At 44.8% G+C, this 20,061-nt stretch overlaps 1 protein-coding gene across 1 annotated transcript; it reads left to right on the top strand.

The window, feature by feature from the left end:
- Nucleotides 1–13,661: 13,661 nt before the first annotated feature.
- On the top strand, nt 13,662–18,400 carry LOC118087252 (NTPase KAP family P-loop domain-containing protein 1-like). The gene is made up of 4 exons (XM_035119723.2): nt 13,662–13,890; nt 14,738–14,820; nt 16,022–16,150; nt 16,302–18,400. Exons 2-4 carry the CDS (start codon nt 14,778–14,780, stop codon nt 18,386–18,388), a joined length of 2,259 nt encoding a protein of 752 aa, XP_034975614.2. The 5' UTR covers nt 13,662–13,890; nt 14,738–14,777; the 3' UTR covers nt 18,389–18,400.
- Nucleotides 18,401–20,061: the final 1,661 nt, after the last annotated feature.

Raw genomic sequence — 20,061 nt, 5'->3', positions numbered from 1 at the left:
ATGGTTGGACAGTGTTCTCGAAGCTACGAACATGATTTTGACCAAACTGCGGGAGGCAGTGGAAGACAGGAGTTCCTGGCATGCTCTGGTCCATGGGGTCACGAAGAGTCAGACACAACTAAATGACAACAACAACAACAACAACAACAATGATTCATTGCATATTATACTTTGAATATTTTTATAAGGTATTGAAATCGTCTCATTGTCAGAACTCCTCTTGATTCAAAATGGTGGAGCATCATAGGATCATAGAATCATAGATCTGGAAGGGAGCACAAGGGTCATCTAGTCCAACCCCCTGCAATGCAGGAATCTTTTGCCCAATGTGGGGCTAGATCCCATGACCCTGAGATTAAGAGTCTCATGCTGAAGGCAGCCCTGTTTAGGGAGGCTTTTAATCTTTTATTTTATTCTTCTGTTGGAAGCCGCCCAGAGTGGCTGGGGAAACCCAGCCAGATGGGCAGGGTATAAATAATATATTATTATTATTATTATTATTATTATTATTATTATTATGCTCTACTGATAGAGCTATCCAAGAGAAAAACTGCACTTGGATCAAGAATTAAAAGGTCAAAATTTTCTAATAATCCCAGAAGTCAGAAGGAAATGGAAGCATTTGTGGCTGCTACACAACCAATGCTTTCATATAGACCCGTGGTTCCCAACGTGGAGCACACACCCCACGGGGGGGGCAATTTGCTTTTTAAGGGGGAAGATTCAAGAATGAGTTATTAACAGTTCATGGCCTTTTAGGCTTCCTAAATTATATACTGTACCAGGAGTGGGGGATCAGGATTTCAGAGATGCTTAGGTGGGGCACAGCCAAAAGAAGGTTGGGAACCACTGATATTGACACTTCAAAACAATAACTGCCTACTTTGCATCTTCCTGCCTATTACACACCCACTGAGCTTCTTGAAATAGCCCCAGTGAAGCACCAGCTATTGGGCTCACTAACAGCATTTACACCTTGCAAAGAAGGCAGGGCTTTTCCTTAGAAGCAAGGCGGAATTGGTTAGGTATGTGCCAACTTTTCAGTTGTAAGATTTCCTGAGAAAAGCCTACTCCTCTCCCCGAAATATTATGCCAGAGAGGAGTACCAACTATACAGGGTGTATACAGTCCCTGGCTGCCAAGATCACTTTCTCAAATGCTGTGCAATAGCATGTTCCTTAATTTGTGCTGTTGGCATCCATCTGTCTTGAGAGACAATGGAGTGTGCCTCTGTGGGTGAAGCAGAGGCAGATTTAGGGCAGCGCGGCTGGTTTTGTCACACTGGGCGTGGAGCAAGGGCGTACCCACCACGGGGCAAGTTAGGGCAGCTGCCCTATTCTAGAAGCAGGGCTGGTGGGCAGAGGCGGAGCACAGCCCGGCGGAGCGCGAGTTCGCCATTCCCGCCGCGCCGCGCCGCACCCTCCCTCCAGCTCCCCGGCGCGCCCTCAGGCAAGGCCAAGCGCGGCGGGGAACCAGGGAGCGCGGAGCGGTGGGCGGGAACGCCGAACTCGCGCTCCGCTGGGCTGGGCTCCGCCTCCGCCCACCAGCCCTGCTTCTAGGGAGGGGCACAGCCCGGCGGAGCGCGAGTTCGCCGTTCCCGCCCACTTTGTGGCCCCTCCCCTTCCGTGCCTTGGCCCCTCCCCTTGCCCCCCCCCTAGTTTTGATCCTGGGTACGCCCATGGCGTGGAGCCTTGGAGGCTCTGCAAGGGGCACTGCAACTATGATGTAGAATGGAAGGAGAAAGGTGGAGGTAAGCCTACATAATGTTGGCATCACATACAGGTGAAACTCGGAAAATTATAATATCGTCGAAAAGTGCATTTATTTCAGTAATGCAACTTAAAGGGTGAAACCAATATATGAGATAGATGCATGACATGCAAAGCAAGATATGCCAAGCGTTTATTTGTTGTAATTGTAATTATTTGTCGTTAGGCGGGTCAATTCTAAATGGAATGGAATGTAATTAATGAAATGTAATAGCAATATTTATTTTTGTTTATTTTTATATTATTGTAATTATTTGTTTTATTACTGTGGAATTTCCAAAAGAAAGCATTTGTAAAAATTAAAATTAAAAATAAAAAAATAATAAGTTGCATTACTGAAATAAATGCACTTTTCGACGATATTCTAATTTCCCGAGTTTCACCTGTAGGGTACCCCTGGAATTTGAGACCACAAGGTCCACCACTGGGTGAAGTCAAACCGCTCCGCTAGCAGCACTGAAGTGACCTTCCCAGGGCACAAGTCTGGGCAGTGTGTCTGGAAGTCCTGGGATGCCCAGACAACAAGACTACCCTCTCAGTCTCACCGATGGGGTCCAAAGGAAAGCAAAGCACCAGCTGGGTTGCAGTAAGAAGGTGTACAAGGCGTCATCCAACCAGTGACGTAGCTAGCTCCTTGGGTGCCTGGGGCGGCGCAAATGCCCTGCACCCGGGAGCAGGGCAAGCTGGAGCAGAGCACACTGCGTGGAACTGCCACGGAGTCCGCAAGCCCCACATTGCTGTTTCGGGCAGAGCAGAGTGTGCAAGTGCCCGAGCCACCGCATCACTCCCCAGGAGAGATGTGTGGTTCTGGTGCGCTGCAGGCCAGGCCCCGCGGTCACCCCCCTCAGTGATGACACCCGGGGCAGTCAGCACCCACCGCACCCCTCCTTCTTATGCAACTGCATCCAACCTTCTCAGAGACCCATCTCCGAATTTGTGTAAAGTTTCACCTTAGCCTTCTTTTCTCCCAAAGATATCCCGCAAGGCAGCAGAGGTCAGAGTTGTCCTTCTAGATGGACTCCCTTCTCAGATGGGTATGCCCCATCTGCCCCTCACTTCCCTCTACAGTATGTGCAGAAATTGCTGCCTTGACAATTGGACTCATTATTGGTCTTGGCATGCAGGGGGGGGTCTCTAACTGGATTTGAGACCCATTGGCTACCCCTACCTAGTTTAGCTGGCCAATCAAAGCCATTCCTGGGCCGTTGCATTCTGATAATTCTAGGAGTCCCATGTGAGAGCTGAGTGCAGGGTGGGGACCAAGGTGGACAAACTACCCCAGAAGGAGCATAATGTATTACCCACCAGAGGTACTACCCCTCCCCTAACACCCCATAAATCCCTAACTTTTAGTACGAGCAAGAAAATAATGCACCTCTTTCCAGTCCATCCAAATGATGAAAGAATATCTTAAGCCAGTTTGAAATTCTTGTTCAGCAATAGGTCTATCATTAAGAAAAGAAGGTAAATGGAGTGATCATAATAGCTGCAACATAAGCCAGATACAGGTTTTCCCAGTAGTGATGTATGGAAGTGAGAGCTGGACCGTAAGGAAGGCTGATCACCAAAGAATTGATGCTTTTGAATTATGGTGCTGGAGGAGACTCTTGAGAGTCCCATGGACTGCAAGAAGATCAAACCTATCCATTCTGAAGCAAATCAGCCCTGAGTGATCACTGGAAGGAAGGCTCCAATACTTTGGCCACCTCAAGAGAAGAGAAGACTCCCTGGAAAAGACCCTGGTGTTGGGAAAGATGGAGGGCACAAGGAGAAGGGGACGACAGAGGATGAGATGTAGTTACAGGTAGGTAGCCGTGTTGGTCTGACGTAGTCGAAACAAACAAACAAAAATCCTTCCAGCAGCACCTTAGAGACCAACTAAGTTTGTCATTAGTATGAGCTTTCATACTAATGACTTGTTTCTTCCTCTGCTGTTCTGCTGTTCAGGCCCCGTAGCAACTCAAATGGCCTTTTCAAAGAGAAATCCAAACTGACCAGGAAATTTGCCAAATATCTCGCCCACTTTGCTGTGATCTGGGACCTGGTGGCCACGAAGTTTCTGAAAAGATCTGGATCTCCATCCAGTTCCAGAAGTTTAGTCGTTTTGTCGTGTCCGACTCTTCGTGACCCCATGGACCATAGCATGCCAGGCACTCCTCTCTTGCACTGCCTCCCGCAGTTTGGTCAAACTCATGTTCATAGCTTCGAGAACACTGTCCAACCATCTCGTCCTCTATCGTCCCCTTCTCCTAGTGCCCTCAATCATTCCCAACATCAGGGTCTTTTCCAAGGATTCTTTTCTTCTCATGAGATGGTCAAAGTATTTCCAGTACTCCCCCCGATCTCCGACTCTGCCCATGCAACAAGGGAAAGATAGAGGATTTTATCCATTTTTTCTTTCACTGCCCCCTATACGACGCAATAAGACCAAGGCTCCTCATACTAATTCCTTCGCTTATCGCCTTGGAAGATGACCGCATGAAATTTCTATTGGTGGACGCTAACCCCAGGGTTACCTGCGGAGTGGCCATCTATATCTTGCAGGCCCTGAAACGCAGAGCTCTCTCGACTGGCTAATTTTCTCTAGACGCAGATTTCACTAAACATTCTCCAATGGACAAAACACACATGATGCATCCTAGTTTTTACCAAATTCTGTTTTATATCGCATGTTTTTCTATCCGATGTTTTGTAAGTGTTCTCGATACATCCTCTGTATATTAGCGGTAGGTTACCGCTAGGGTTTTTTTTTTTTAAATGTTTTATGTGTTATGTGCTATGGCCAACCAGCTAATGCAATAAAAAAAAATGATTTGATTTGAAAACAAATCAAATATGCTTAGCAGCCAAGATAGTCCTCCTCAGCTGTGCTAGACAGACTGGTGGAAGTTGTATCTAGATGGCACTAGGCTGAGCTAAGCGATTTGATTATCTTTGCCATTTATAATTACTGTAAATCCACAATTACTAGGGGGTTACCAATGTTCACAAATAAAGCCAAAATCACGTATTGTGGGATTACCAAAGCCATCCGCCCCCCAGAACCCTGCCCCCTTTCCACTCGCCTTTTAATTTATTTATTTTTTGCCACACCATAAAGCTGAATATACACAAAATAAATGTGCATAAGTTGTGGGCTTCCTGTACTCAAAAGAGTACCGGAACAAAACACTAAATTACCTGAAAACCACCAATATCCATGAACCGCAAACGTAACCTCAACTAATACTAGTTTGCCATTTCAATGGTAGAAACATTTAACAACTTTGGAACAATCCTGGTTTGCCAGTTAGGACGCTGTCGGCTCTCTTAGCATTTCTTCCCAAAAGCACCTTTTGCTCTGTATCTTACAGAACAGACTCAAAGCAGAATTGGAAGGGAGAAGAAACCCACCCAAAAACAGGTTGGATGTTGACTTCTAGAGGTCTGCATATAGACTCGGTGTGAAGGTGGAGACTGCTGACTAGGTCAGGTATTAGGTCATAACTAAGATTTTGAGGAAAGCAGCAGAGGTGGATACCTATTTCTGAAAGCATTAGGCTTTGAACCTGTGGCCCTCTAGATTAGGCATCCCCAAACTTTGGCCCTCCAGATGTTTTGGACTACAATTCCCATCTTCCCCAACCACTGGTCCTGTTAGCTAGGGATCATGGGAGTTGTAGGCCAAAACATCTGGAGGGCCGCAGTTTGGGGATGCCTGCTCTATATGGTTTTGGACTCCCGGCCTCCAGGAGTCTACTTCAGAGCTTTCCGAACTTTTCAGCTTGATGACACGCTTTTTAGACATGCATCATTTCACAACACATTAGTTCAGTTTTACTAGCAAACTAGAGGTTAAAGCAGGGGTCCCCAAACTGACCTTGCCGAGGGCCAGTGCCACCAGTGCCAATTGCACTGTGGGCCGGAGTGTGCGTCCATGCAATTTCCGGCGCACTTCCGGGTCGCGTGTGCACTGGAAATAGTTTGTGCACATGGGCCTCCTCCGGCGCGGAAGTGTGCTGGAAATCACGCTTGCGCATGCGCACAAGCTATTTCCTATGCTCCGGCGACCTGGAAGTGGGCAGCCGTGCCGTGCCGGTGAGAGCAGGCAGCAGCAGCAGCATAAATGAGCCTTGCAGGCTGCATCCGGCCTGCAGGTCTTAGTTTGGGGAAGCCTGGGTTAAACTAACCCCTTTCCAGCCCGAGGAGGAACGTGGAGAGCATTCACACAACACACCTACACACTGCAGCCAACACACTCACGTGTCGTGACACAGAGTTTGGAAAGATCTGGTCTACTTTAATATTTAACTTATTTAACTTATTTTATCTTTTATTGTTATGCTGCTATCTGTTTCTTGAGATTGTATTGTTGCTATTATTCTGCATTTTTATCTTTCATTTTTATCTTTCATTGATTTATTTAAGGTTTTTATTAACACCTTTCAGGCAATCCTCAGAGTAGCTTACATAAAACTCTTGTGTCAATAAAAATGTATCTTTATGTATCATTCTTTAATAGTAATAGTATTTCAGAGTTCAAAGCATTTCTTCATTGTCTTGGTTCCTCTTTGAAAAGTTTGGCTGATATTTGTGTTTCTATTTATTCCAATTATTCATTAAATTTCTATCCCACATTCCTCCCAAAGGCCCTAGGGTGACAAACAACAAAGCTGCAAAACTATAAAAATAAAAATATTTAAAACATCGATAAGAACTAAAAACATGTTAAATATACTAAGAACTGGGTAAAACAGAATCCGGGCTCAAGATGCTACTTTATATTGGACTGGTGGGAAATGGTGAGGTATGAACCAAACTTCTTCTCAAGTAAACCTATAATTCTATAACCCATTTAAATATATTCAGGGCTGTATGTTTAAGGGTGGAAACCAGAATGAGCAAACGTGGGGGAAATATATTATTGGGAATACTTGATTTGATGTGAGGCAGTTGATTTGCTGTGGGCTGGAATATTATGCTGTTTGCTTTCACCTATGCGCAACTTGTATTTTTGTAAATATATCCAAATATTACGAACTGCCATCAGTCTCCAGTGATTTATCCTTCCTGTTGGAGCTGAACCCAGAAAGGCACCGTCCCTGAAATTTATTGTCATTTGGAGTGGGAAACTTGTAACAATAATGTGTGAAACCAGAAAACTACAGGAACCAAAAAGAGAAAAAAATAATGAATGTAGAAGATGTCCCACATTATATTTTGCGCTATACTTAATAAAGACATGCCAATCCAACCAACATGTGTTTTTTTGTTTCATTCCCCAGTGTCACAACCTATATACTGTACTGTACTTTTCCGTGTAGATAGATAGATAGATAACTTTATTGTCATTGTACATAGTACAACGAAATTGAATGCCATCCCATAAGAACAAAACAAAAACACAATTACAGCCACACACTCACATACATACATACATACCCATCACAACTCCCCAAGATCATATTATTTAGTTACAGCATTTAAGATGGTTATAGCTCTTGGATAGAAACTGTTTTTTTAATCTATTCGTTCTTGACTAGGTATAAGACTAGGTTTTATTACTTTAAAAAAAGGTTAAAAATCGGGGGCCGTCTTATACACGGATAGTACATAGGCCCATTTTCTAAATTTGGGGTCCCCAAAAGTAGGGGGCATCTTATACATGGGGGCGTCTTATGCATGGGAGTGTCTTATACAGGGGAAAATACGGTAAATTTCAAATAAATTTCAGTATCCAGCTATTACAAGCCATGGTGCTAATAAAAGCTGGCAAAGTAAGATGCTTAAAATGCAGGTGCATATTGTCCCCTATGTAAAGTTTAAATAAAGCCTACGTATATATTTTCTTTCACAATGAACTCATTTAGTTAACAAAGTCTATGTGGGGTGTGGGGTGTGAATCATCTCTCCACAGCAGTGTTTTAAGCATGGCGTGGTCAGATGCCTCCTTGGACCCCTCTCTGCTATTTCCACCCTCGACACCAGACTGGAGAAAATCAGTATAAAATAGATTCTTGTGTGAACAGCATGCCCAGGAGAGAAAAATGTGTGATTATGCTCTCCATGCTGTAGGTGGCGCCAGGTGCCCACTAAAGCATGTTCCTCAAAATGTTTACCGGTAAGCCCAGTAAAAGGTAAAGGTAAAGGACCCCGACAGTTAAGTCCAGTCGCAAACGACTCTGGGGTTGCGGCGCTCATCTCGCTTTACTGGCTGAGGGAGCCAGCATTTGTTCCCAGACAGCTTCCGGGTCATGTGGCCAGCATGACTAAGCCGCTTCTGGCGAAACCAGAGCAGCGCACGGAAACGCTGTTTACCTTCCCGCCGGAGCAGTACCTATTTATCTACCTGCACTTTGACATGCTTTCAAACTGCTAGTTGGGCAGGAGCTGGGACTGAGCAATGGGAGCTCACCCTGTCGTGGGGATTCGAACCGCCGACCTTCCAATCGGCAAGTGAAGGCTCAGTGGTTTACACGACAGCACCACCCGTGTCCCTTAAGCCCAGTAAAGCTAAAGGTAAAGGTACCCCTGACCATTAGGTCCAGTTGCGGACGACTCTGGTGTTGCGGTGCTCATCTCGCTTTACTGGCCGAGGGAGCTGCCATACAGCTTCTGGGTCATGTGGCCAGCATGACTAAACCGCTTCTGGTGAACCAGAGCAGCACACGGAAACGCCGTTTACCTTCCCGCCGGAGCGGTATCTATTTATCTACTTGCACTGCATGTTTTTGAACTGCTAGGGTTGGCAGAAGCTGGGACTGAACAATGGGAGCTCACCCCGTTGCAGAGATTCGAACCGCCAACCTTCTGATCAGCAAGGCCTAGGCTCTTTCGTTTAACCCACAGCGCCACCCGTGTCCAGTAGTAGATCCCAAACATCCCAGGATGCACTTCCTTTTCTAATGCACACAGGAGTCTCCTGTCACTTTCAATTCACCCAATATCAACATTTATCCCATCTTAAAGGTTGTCAAATGGCTGTTGACCTGAATTAGGGTTGTAAATTGAAGCACATATTCTTTAACAAATATGAGACAACTGCCATCATCTGCTGGAGCCCCATGCCTCCTAGTGATTTCGATGAACTTGGAGAGGTGAATTGCACACTGTGCCCTTGATGTTTAAGCAAACAATCGGTGGGCCTCTTATGGTGGGTTTCTTGTAAGTACAAGCACATCCGTTTCTCCCTTTTTATAGTATTTAAAACTTTTGTTGTTGTTCAGTCGTGTCCGACTCTTCGTGACCCCATGGACCAGAGCACGCCAGGCACTCCTGACTTCCACTGCCTCCTGCAGTTTGGTCAAACTCATGTTGGTAGCTTCGAGAACACTGTCCAACCATCTCGTCCTCTGTCGTCCCCTTCTCCTTGTGCCCTTCATCTTTCCCAGCATCAGGGTCTTTTCCATGGAGTCTTCTCTTCTCATGAGGTGACTGATTTCCTTAACAAATTAAAGGCTGGTTTCCTTAACAAATTAAAGGAAATTTCCTTAGGAAATTAAAGGAAAATAAATTTCCTTTAAAACTTTACATCATTCAAAATAGTGCCCCAACCCCGCAAACGGAGAGTTAACTGTTTCAAATCAGTACCCACCCCCACCATATCTGCCTCATATCAGATGGTAGCAACCTTAGCAAAGAGACTGTATATATCCCAGAACTCTGCTTTCTGAATCAAAACCAAAAACAAATAGATTTTAAACTTTAATACCCCCCCCAAAAAATAGGCCATTGGGCAATAACGTAATTGGGACCGTCAAAAATGTTGCAAAATGATGTGCAAGGTTTTGAGTTCTGCAAAACTCTTCCATCAGGGTTGATGGTACACAAAGCAGGGTTGGAAGGGATCAGACCCACCCTCCCCCACCCTAGAAACAACTAGGCTGAATGTTGAACTCTTGAGGTCTGGATATAGACGCAATTTGAAGATAGAGGTTGCAGATTAGATCAGGTAGCAGCTTATACCTGGCATAAAAGCAACAATGGCTGACCGCCATATTTGAAAACGTTAAGCCTTGCTGTTACCCAGATCAGTCTCATGTATTAAGCCAGGTTTGGGGAAGCTGTGCCCCCCCAGATGCTGTTAGACTCCCAACCCCCAATAGTCCACAGGCAGCACAATGAATGGTCTAGGATGATGGGAGCTGTCATTCAAAAACAGGGCCACAGGCACCTCATCCCTGCCTTAAATGAAACACGTCTCCTTTAGGCAGAAAGTAGTTGTAAAGAGGAGAACAGATGTCTACATCACCAAAGCTGGTTATTAGATTTAGGTGGTGTATGGAGGGTGAAACAGTCAATCGCAGCCAAATTGTATAGTGTCACCTAATGATTGTTAGCTAAAGAACACAGTCCATCTTACGTGGGATCCGGTTTAGAATAGGAATAGAGAACCTGTGGCCCTCCAGATGTTGTACCACAACTTCCATAACCCCATACTATTTCAGTATTCAATAAATAATAGACAGATATTGGTCAGTCCTAAGGAAGAACCAAGGCAATAAACAGAGTGCTTTGAACACTGAAACGCTACTGTTGTTATGAAATAAGTAGATAATTATCAGACTGCCTTACAGGGTTCTTTGCCAGGATGAGTCAAGAAAAATGCGTAATAGCTTGCCTGAGCCACAGCTGCCTCATTTGGCTCCTTCCTCTCTGCTCCTGGAGACCAACAAGACCTGTGACGAAGGGAGTGAGTAGTATGCAGCTGGGTGGGCAACTGACCACCCCAGTGCCAGCAAATGTGGGAGTGAGGTGGGATGAAAGGCAGAGGGAACAGCCACAGTGACTTAACTAGAATTAGAATTTCATAGGAAGGAGTTGTTTGTTCCTATACTTTATATGCCGCCCTTCAATGCAAGTATTTCCAGGGTGAATTACAGCAAAAAAAAGTGGGGAAGGCAGAGCTGCCCATCAGCTCCCAGTGGTCCAGCTGAGATGTTACCACCTCTTGCACTGTCCCCACAGGCCTACTCAAGAACCATCTTGCACTAAGTAGGCCAGTGGTGGGGAGATGCAGCGGTCCACATTTTTTTTTTATTCTCTTGGAGCTTAGTTCAATGGTTTTATTACCTGTACATATATTTTATTGATACTTCTCAGAGTGGTTGTCAGGAGCAGTTCAGCAATTAACTCACACAGTGTCAGTGAAGCTAACTCTCTTTATTCAAAGAAACAAAACAGCTCAGGAGGCCAGGCCCAGTGAGTACAGCAACTCTTCCCAGTAAATCTTGCCCCAATGAGGCAGTTGTGAGGGCTGACAATCACCGCCTTCCCACAGCTCAATTACGGTAAGTCTCCTGCTCCCTCAGGTCCTTCCCAAGCAATCTGAGACTCTGACACCTTGTCTGCCTTTGCTCCTCCCTCTTCATACCTCTTCTGGTTTTGGGAGACCAGGGTGGAGGGGAGCTGGTTGCAGCAAGGGGGGAGGCCCCCTTGCTCCTTCCCCAGTCTGATTCATCTCTGCCTCTTGGTCCCTTCTTCTCTCCAGCCTCTGCTTCAGAACTGCTCTCTGCCCCAGACTCTTCCTGCTCACTAAATCCTGTTACCTCTCCAGGTTCCAACACGTACTCCTTCCAGCCTGCTCCCTCTTCTCGCTCTAATCGTCACCCCGCCCCAAGCTCTGAGCCTTCTTCCTTTGGGGGTTCACTTGGGCGTTCCCCAGCTGGTGCCTCTCACCACTCCTCTGCATCCAGCCAGTTCATGACAATCTTTAAGACTTCTATGTAAACCACTCCTAGCTTTAAGGGCTCCTGAGACAATTTACAAACCTGGCCCTTCAAGGAAGTGTAATCCTTTGCAGAGCAGGATGTGTACCTAGTTCCTGGATAGGAGAACCATTCACCCAAATCTCTTCCGTCTCATCAGGATTCAGCCTCATTTTACTGGCTCCCATCCAGTTCATCCCTGCCTCCTTCTGATGGAATGGGGAGATAAGAGCTGCCTGCCTTCAGCATACAGTTGACACCACACTCCAAATCCCCAGACAACTGCTCCCAATGGTTTCATATAGATATTAAATTGCAAGGAGACAGAATGGACCCTGGCGGGACCCCACAGTCCAAAAACCATGGAGCCAAGCAACAATCGCCTAGTACTAGTTCCTGGTACTGACCCTGCAGGTAGGTATGAAACCATTGCAGTACAGTGCCTTCAGGGTTGCATTCCCTTTCTCTCTCTCTCCCAAGAGAGGTCATCAGTCAGAGTGACCAAGACTGATTTGCTGCCAGAACCAGGTCTGAAACCAGACTGGGATGGAGCTAGATAATCAACTTCTTACAGGCATACCTGCGGCTGGGCAGCCACCATCCTCTTGATCAACTTGCTGAGGAAAGGAATATTAGAGAGTGGACAGTAGTTCTCAAAAACCTCTGGATGCTAGGAAGACCCCACTGTCTCTTCAATGTGGTAGCTACGGCCTCACTGTGCAAGGATCCTGTTCACACCTGTAATTCCCTGATGCTCCAGAGACTTTCAATAAACCTGAACCCATTGTGGCATCAAGTTCAGCATGGGTTTAGGTATTTTACCCTGAAAGTGATTCACCGGTCTCTCCCAGCAGGCTATTGACTGTTAATGATACCACACCAATCTGGACCAGCCGGTTTACCACTCTAAACAGCTCTGCTGGGAATTCATACACACACATTCTCAGCATTGGAATTTCATTCTTGTGCCAAGTCTTCATGAGTGAGATTTGACTCATTATATCATTAACACTTAGCCAATAAAACAGACCCTTTCCTTAGAGGACAGAGTAGAACTCATGAGGTAAGTGTCATCTTTTCAGACCTAAGAGTTCCTCGGAAAAGACTCATATCCCCACCTCGAGGAAAATGCTAAGGAGGAAGGATTACCAGTTATAAAGGACAAAAACAATGCGTTTGTTCCTTTCCCTGGCTGCCAAGATCACTACCTCTAGTGTGGTTAGCTGCGCAATAGCTTGTTCCTTCATTTTAGTATGAGCAATAAACTCATGCACCTGCTTCCTGTCAATTCAAGTGATGAGCGACTCTCCTAATTCAGGGTGAAATTCCTATTCACTAATAACATATTAACAAAATGCTAATAGAATAATCAATGCTAATAGAATAATCAATAGTATAAACCAGAGACCGAACTGAGTACTGTATTAAAAGTCAAGAGTCCTTCATGCCACACTCCAAAGATGAGAAAGTGTTCAATAAATGGGGTGGCACCCACATATTAGTTCTTCTCCATTGGGGTCAGAGTCAGACCCCTCCTTCAGTTGGTGAGGACACCTGGAGGAAGGCCTCCAAAGAGGATCACAAGACAAGGGCAGTTTAGTACGAGGGGAAGACATTCCTACAAGGCGGTTCCCAAGCCATGTAGAGCTTTGAAGGGAAACATCAGCTCTGAACTGCACTCGGGGAAACCAGTGCAGTTCTTGAACAAGGGGGCAACAGTTTCTCAGTGCAAGGTGCTAGTTAGCAGCAATCTAGCTGCACTAACAGCAGTTTCCAAACAGTCTTCAAAAGGTAGCCCCACAAACAGCACATTGCAGTAGTCTGTTGAGGAAGGTTCCCTCTGCTCAGAGGTGCTGTATTTGTAGGTTTGAAGAGGTTGAACATAACCCTCATTTTCTATTCTGTTTTCAAGCAACCAAAATCCAAGTCCCCAAGTCACTTTCTCATTGGTCTGCCACTGGGCAAATAAAGAAACAAATACCTTGATTTTTCCACAAATAATAGGGTGATTACTGAAAAAGTAGCTTATTTTGCTTGTGCAAAGAAAAGCTACACCTTCCCAAGATATTACTAATGTTACATGAACTATCCTATGAAATCTCTTTCATTTGTGTGTGGTGGTTACTTTTATTAAGACCTATGGTGACAACAATAAATTACTGGCTTTTTATGAACTGATAATTGTTTACTTTCTGTGAAACTACAGCCAAGCAAACTTATAACCAAGCAAGCTGGTGTAATCCGAGTTTCCTTTCATTATGTTGAAAGCCCTTGCTCATATTGTGTCACGGTTAGCCACATCCCATTTAATATATAGCCTGCGAGATTCAGAGCCAAGAGTCAGTGTCTGGGGTTATTCATGCTCCACTAAATCTGTGGCAAGCCTTCAGCTGAAGGATCCAAACAAGTCCATGCTCGTGTTGGTTTCTTTCCAGGTAAGGTGCATTCTTTTTAAAGGCAAAAAAAGAAGAGAGGGTGGGATTAGCTTACTTATCTAGAGATGATTTATGCACCTGCATAAATGTTATGGATCAGGGAATGCAGCACAGTCCCAAGCCATGAGAATTCCTACGTTGTCTAGCTTGGCTTTAGCCTCATAGATCTTCAGACCATATCCAAGGATTTCTATCCCGCATGAGCATCTTGTCTGTGGCTAAAGGGAGTTGTACTACAAAACATCTGGAAGGACACAGATTAGGAATGGCTGATCTGGGTGCTGCATTACCAGGGTGCTACTTGTTCCCAGCTGCACCTCACCCACTGACCACAGGGGGCAGTCAGGATCATAAATGCCAAAGAAATACTGTAATAGAATCGTAGAATTGTAGAGTTGGAAGGGACCTTGAGGATCATCTAGTCCAACCCCCTGCAATAGCAGGAATATGTAGCTGTCCCGTACAGGGATCAAGCCTGCAAGCTTGGCACCATGCTCTTACCCACTGAGCTGTACAGGTAATGCTTAAGTATCCTAGCTTTAACCAGCACCTTTTAACTGAGCCTGGAGATGAATGGGAAGACATCTAGGTATGGTGGGAACTGCCAGCATCCTAGTGTGATTTAAGCAGTACGGCCCATCACCAGGTGTATCTGAAGAAGTGTGCATGCACACGAAAGCTCATACCAAAATATAAACTTAGTTGGTCTTTAAGGTGCTACTGAAGGAATTTTTTTATTTTGCTTCGACTCAGACCAACACGGCTACCGGCCCATCACCACTTACCCTTCTTTTAAGTAGTGTCCTGCCCAAAAATGTATTTATTCTATGTATTTCTTTTTTGACAGAGTTGAGCAGCTGCTGAAGTTGAGACGCTTTGCCACAAGGATGAATGATCCAGAGCACCAAGCACTGATGAGAGACCATGAAGGTGCATCATTATTACTAAATCAGTATTCTGCACTTTCCCCTCTCAGCCGCTCGGTCCGCAGGGTTCTGGCAGCAGTGGGCCTTTGTGGCCACAAAGGAATGGGCCATGACATGCCTTTACCCACAAACTACTGTGCTATTGCATGTTGGCACAGAGTGAGCTAAGCAGAGCAGGGGGCTATTTAAGCCCATCCCACCTCCCTCCTGGCTTCTTCAGATCTTTATGGTACGTGCGCCTCTGAGGAAGCCTTGTGCAGGAAAGACAAATCACCTGTGACAGCAGTGGTGGGATGAGGCTGTAGTCAGGGTGCTTTAGTTCCATGCTAAAGCCAGTCAGTGCTACATCTTCCCCATGGCCCCTGAAGCAGGAGGTTCAACCCCCATCTCATTCAGCAGTGGTCCCAGCATAAGGGGCAGGTGATCTCTGATCACCTTTGTTCAGATTGCTACTTTTGCTTTGATAGCACAATCAACGTGGTTCACTGTTGTTGCCCAGTTGTTGTTTCATGGGTAAGTGTGACATTAAGTCAGTCTTCTGCCTCCTGCAAATCCACTGTTTCATCAACATGATGGGAAGTTCCTCATTAAATAGCAGTGTGGGGCTGTTAAAAATCTTGCCTTGACATGGCTGGGGATGGATGTAACCTAGTTTGGCGCACAATCCTTTTGCACTGTTGCTGCATCTACTGCTGGCACTTTGGGTTTTGGCTGCAAGGATATACAGGCCATGGTGGACTTGACATCTGGAGCTTTCCAGCCTTATGTTAGGCCATCTAAGGGCCCACATCGGTTATGGTTCCACCTGACATGCATCTCACAGTGCTTACTGGTGTCCACAGCATGGTGTTTTGGGTCAGTCAGAGGGTGTAGAAAACTGCTCAGTTTGGGTTCAGTCACTGAGCTCCAGTGCATTGGATGGGTAGGCGTTGTATGAGGTGGGATTGCCTCTTGCCAACATGGTTTGAGCCTGTGCTACTTCTCAGATCCTTGTCATTCATGTGGATGCAACAATTTGGGCTTGCTAAAAGGCAAAACCCTTGTCACCCAAGTCTGCCTTTAACTTCTTCTGTGGCATGCCTCTTTATTTCATGCCTGTGGTTGCAATAGGAGGTGCCGACTGCAGCTGCTATCCACCTGGTTTTTTAAAAATAATACGGTAACTTTTTGCTTTCTTTCCTGCAAAATGGATTGTGATTGCACAGTTGAAACCCACCAAGCCCTTTACTGCAAAGCCCTAGCAAAGACTCTACAAGAGATTGACCCGCCAGTGACAGTGGGATTTTACGCACCATGGGGAAGAAACAAAAGAAGACTCTTAGATGAAATTGAAAGTAAGTACCACCAATTCCCATGAGAAAAGAAAGCCCAGATAAGGAGACAAGATGTGAGGAGTGTGGAATTAACTGGGGCCAGGAGAAATCAATATTAAGTAATAATGGGTACAGATTAATATAAATGGTGTGCTTCTGTTTTCTTTTACAGACCACATGCCCACGGAGGGAGAGGAAAATGGAAAAAAGTATTCCCTGCTTTCACTCATTTGGCATATGATTCTATGTTACCCTTCTTCTGGTTCTGAAGAACTCAAAGGTACCCGGTACATCTTCATCCATTTCGATGCCTGGGAGTACGTGGGATGTGACCACATCTGGGCTGGCATTCTTACAGCACTGCTTGACGGAATCGAAGGAAAAAACAAAGCACTTTTTACAACTTTTATGGTCCTTGATGGGCAATCTGTGAGAAGAAATAAGAGAAAGAAATGGGTTTTTAAAGGATGGGTGAAGTTCTTCATTCCTGTTATAATAGGTTTGGTTCTTATTTTACTAGCAGCTAGCATGTTGATAAAGGAAGATCATTTAAAGTCGCTCTTTGGATCCACTGCTTTAGTAGGGGCTATTCTGTTTATCGCTCCTTTCATACATGTAATGACAAAGTTCTACTACACACTGAAAAAGAAGCTTCAGATAGAAATTGACAGAGACACCCTCAGTGCCAAGATGGGCTTCATGAACTTTGTGAAAGAAGAAGTGGAAACCATAGCTAATTTCCTCCAGTTCCTGGGATGGATAGAGAAGCGAAAGATCCTGGTGGTCCTGAAGATCATCAATTTGGACAGGTGCACTCAGGACAAAGTGGTGGATGTTCTGGATGCCATAAACATACTTCTTTCCAACAAGGATGCCCCATTTATCTCCATCTTGGCTGCCGATCCAAGCATCCTTGTGGATTGTATTCAGAAAGAAAAGAAAAGCACGAATGGCTATATGTACTTAGACCGAATTGTGTCCTTGCCCTTCTCCATGCCACTTATGACTCCCAAGGACAAATTAAGGCTGTTTAATGAGATTCTGAAGGTGGATTATGAGAATCCAGCTGCATACTCTTGTGAAGAAAACAACATCAAGATCACAGTAGTAGGTTTAGAAGACCCCAGCTGTAACGAAAAGTTAAGTATTTGTAAGCACCTGATGAATAATGAATACATTCCAGGGAACTCTGCGCAACTGAAGAGGGTGGTGAACACAGTCCTGACCATCTTGTCCATCACCAAGCTGGAATCGGAGGCTCCTTGGAAATATAAGGAAAAAATTGACATCAGAGAGGTGATAGACTGGCTTGTTCTTGCCAACTGCTGGCCTTGCCGCCTGAGCTGGATTTTGCAATGTTTGGATGAAGCCCGATACCAAAGAAAGCTTGAGGAAAGCCAGAGGAGGGAAGCAGATAGACAAGGAAGAAATCTGCTATGGAGGGAAACAGAGGAAGATGGCAAAACATTACTGGAGATTTATGATGACAATGAGCCAGCATTGGCTAAGATTAAGAATGATATCCAAATCCAAAAACTTCTGGAACTTGATGGAGATCCAGATCTTTTCAGAAGCTTCCTGGTCACCAGGTCCCATATCACAGCAAAGTGGGCCAGATATTTGGCAAATTACCTGATCAGTTTGGATCTCTCTTTGAAAAGGCCGTTTGAGTTGCTACGGGGCTTGAACAGCATAACAGCAGAGGAAGAAAAAGCAGGGAAAATAACAGCAGAGGAAAAGGCAGCAAGTCACCATCCATTGAGGCGAGAAAGACTTTGTGCTGGCAATCGGGCAATGGCTTTTCCCACCTGCCTTGCCCGAAGCCCCACCTTTAGGCGTATTCTTCATAAGGAAGCTGTTCTGAGAGGAAGAAATGTGAGGGGGGAAAGACTCTGTGCTGGCCATGAGGCGATGGTTTTTTCCACCTGCCTTGCCCGACGCCCCAGCCCTAGAAGTCGTCTTTGTACGGGAGGTGTTTTCAGAGGAAGAATTATGAGGGGGGAGAAACTTTGTGCTGGCCATCAGTCAAGGGCTTTTTCCACCCGGCTTGCTCGACACCCCAGCCCTAGGAGTCTCCTTCATAAAGGAGGTGTTTCCGAAGGAAGAATTATGAGGGGGGAGAGACATTGTGCTGGCCATCAGACAATGGCTTTTCCCACCTGCCTTGCCCCACCCTCCAGTCTTTCCCAGACCGTGACTTTAAGAAAAGCAGAAACATCTGAGAAGAGAGAAGAGTTCAGAAATATTTTTTTAAAATAACTTTGTAATTTGTGTGCCTTTGTTTCTCAACTTGATTCTTTTGCAAGGTTTTGTATGTATTGTGGTATTTTATTCATTGTGAATTGCTGTTACTTTTACTGATTATAGTTTAGTAATTATTTATTGTAATTGTTGAGAGTGAATTTTTGTTTATTATTTGCTGATACATAATGTTATTGTATATGTAATGGATTATTGAATGTTACTTTATTTGATATAAATTGTTTATTTTAAAGATATGTTTTTATGATGACTTTTTTGTATTAGATAAAATTGATATAAGGTGTGTGTGATCTTTGTTGTATATTTTGTTGTTCCTTCAGCTTGTAAACAGTAGGGTTGCCAGACTCAATAGAGGACAGGACTTCTGTGCCTTTAATTGCCCTGCTCTCTTTTGAGTCTGGAAACCTTAAAGAGAAACCAACAGACCCTTTGTTTAATTTCCAAGCAAAGGGTCTGCTGGTTTCTCTTTAAGGTTTCCAGACTCAAAAGAGATCAGGGCAATTAAAGGCACAGAAGTCCTGTTCTCTATTGAGTCTGGTAACCCTAGTAAAAAGCCTTGTGTATACTAATATAGAAAGGCAGTATACAAATTAAAAGTAAAATGGGGGGAAAGGAAAATGAAATGAAATCAAGAACAGTGTCACAACAGCAAGCCACAACCCTAACAGTTGGAAAATGCATATGGCTACAGGTGTGAGACAGCCTTCTGCAGTTGTGCTGGTCGAGGCTGATTGAAGTTGTAGTCCAAGACATCTGGAGAGTACCAGGTTGAGGAAGGCTGAGAGTCAAAGGCCTCTACCACTTCTCAATTCTCAAAAGGGGTGAAAGCAGTGCTATTTTTCTAGAAAAAGAGGTGCCGGAATTCACCATGAACACCTCCCTTGTTCTCTTAGAATGGCAGTGGCGCCTACCTGAGAGGTGTTAGAACTGAGTGCTAGTGCGTTCCGGAGCTGGGGAAAAAGCCCTAGTTAAAAGACCCAAACACAAAAATATTCCAGAACCACCAATATCCATGACCCAGAAATTAAACCTCAACCAATACTAGTTAGACATTTGGTAGACAATTTTAACAACCCTGGATCAATACTGGTTTGCCAATTAGGATGTTAAGTCAACTCTCATATCATTATATCTCAAATGCACCTATCTCTCTGTTTCTTATGCAGGAGGCTTTCAAAGAAGGCATTTAAAAGCAACAAGACAAATACTTTTAACATGCATTGTTTTAAATATACCGTAGTTAATATACCGAAATGGCAGAGCTTGAAACTCAGATGGGAATCTCCCCCTCCAAACCCTGAAATGGCATTGCTGCATGTGCATCACTGGAAAATGAAACACTGTGAAAATTAGGGGGACTGTTGTCTTTTCGGGACCTACCTGAAGACCCTCTTGTCAATAAGCTATTTCCCAGTCTGCATTTGTATTGGGGTTGTTTTTGGATATTTTAATTTTTGGATATTTTAATTCTGGGCTCTTCTGGGAGGAAGGGCAAGACCTTTTTTCTCAACTGGGCAGGAAGAGGGTGTTCTGAAAGTGCGAGAAACTGACAACAGCACCTTGTCATGGTCAGATCACTTTCTGTTGAGATTTATGTAGGTATAGTACAGGCAACATTTCATCATCTGTGTTTTTGTTTAGGCAAGCCTACCTAGATAAATAGATGTAGA

Source organism: Zootoca vivipara, chromosome 6, assembly GCF_963506605.1.
Source record: "Zootoca vivipara chromosome 6, rZooViv1.1, whole genome shotgun sequence".
Lineage (NCBI taxonomy): Eukaryota > Metazoa > Chordata > Lepidosauria > Squamata > Lacertidae > Zootoca > Zootoca vivipara.
Note: the sequence above shows the minus strand (reverse complement) of the source record. Positions and strands in the feature narration are given on the sequence as shown.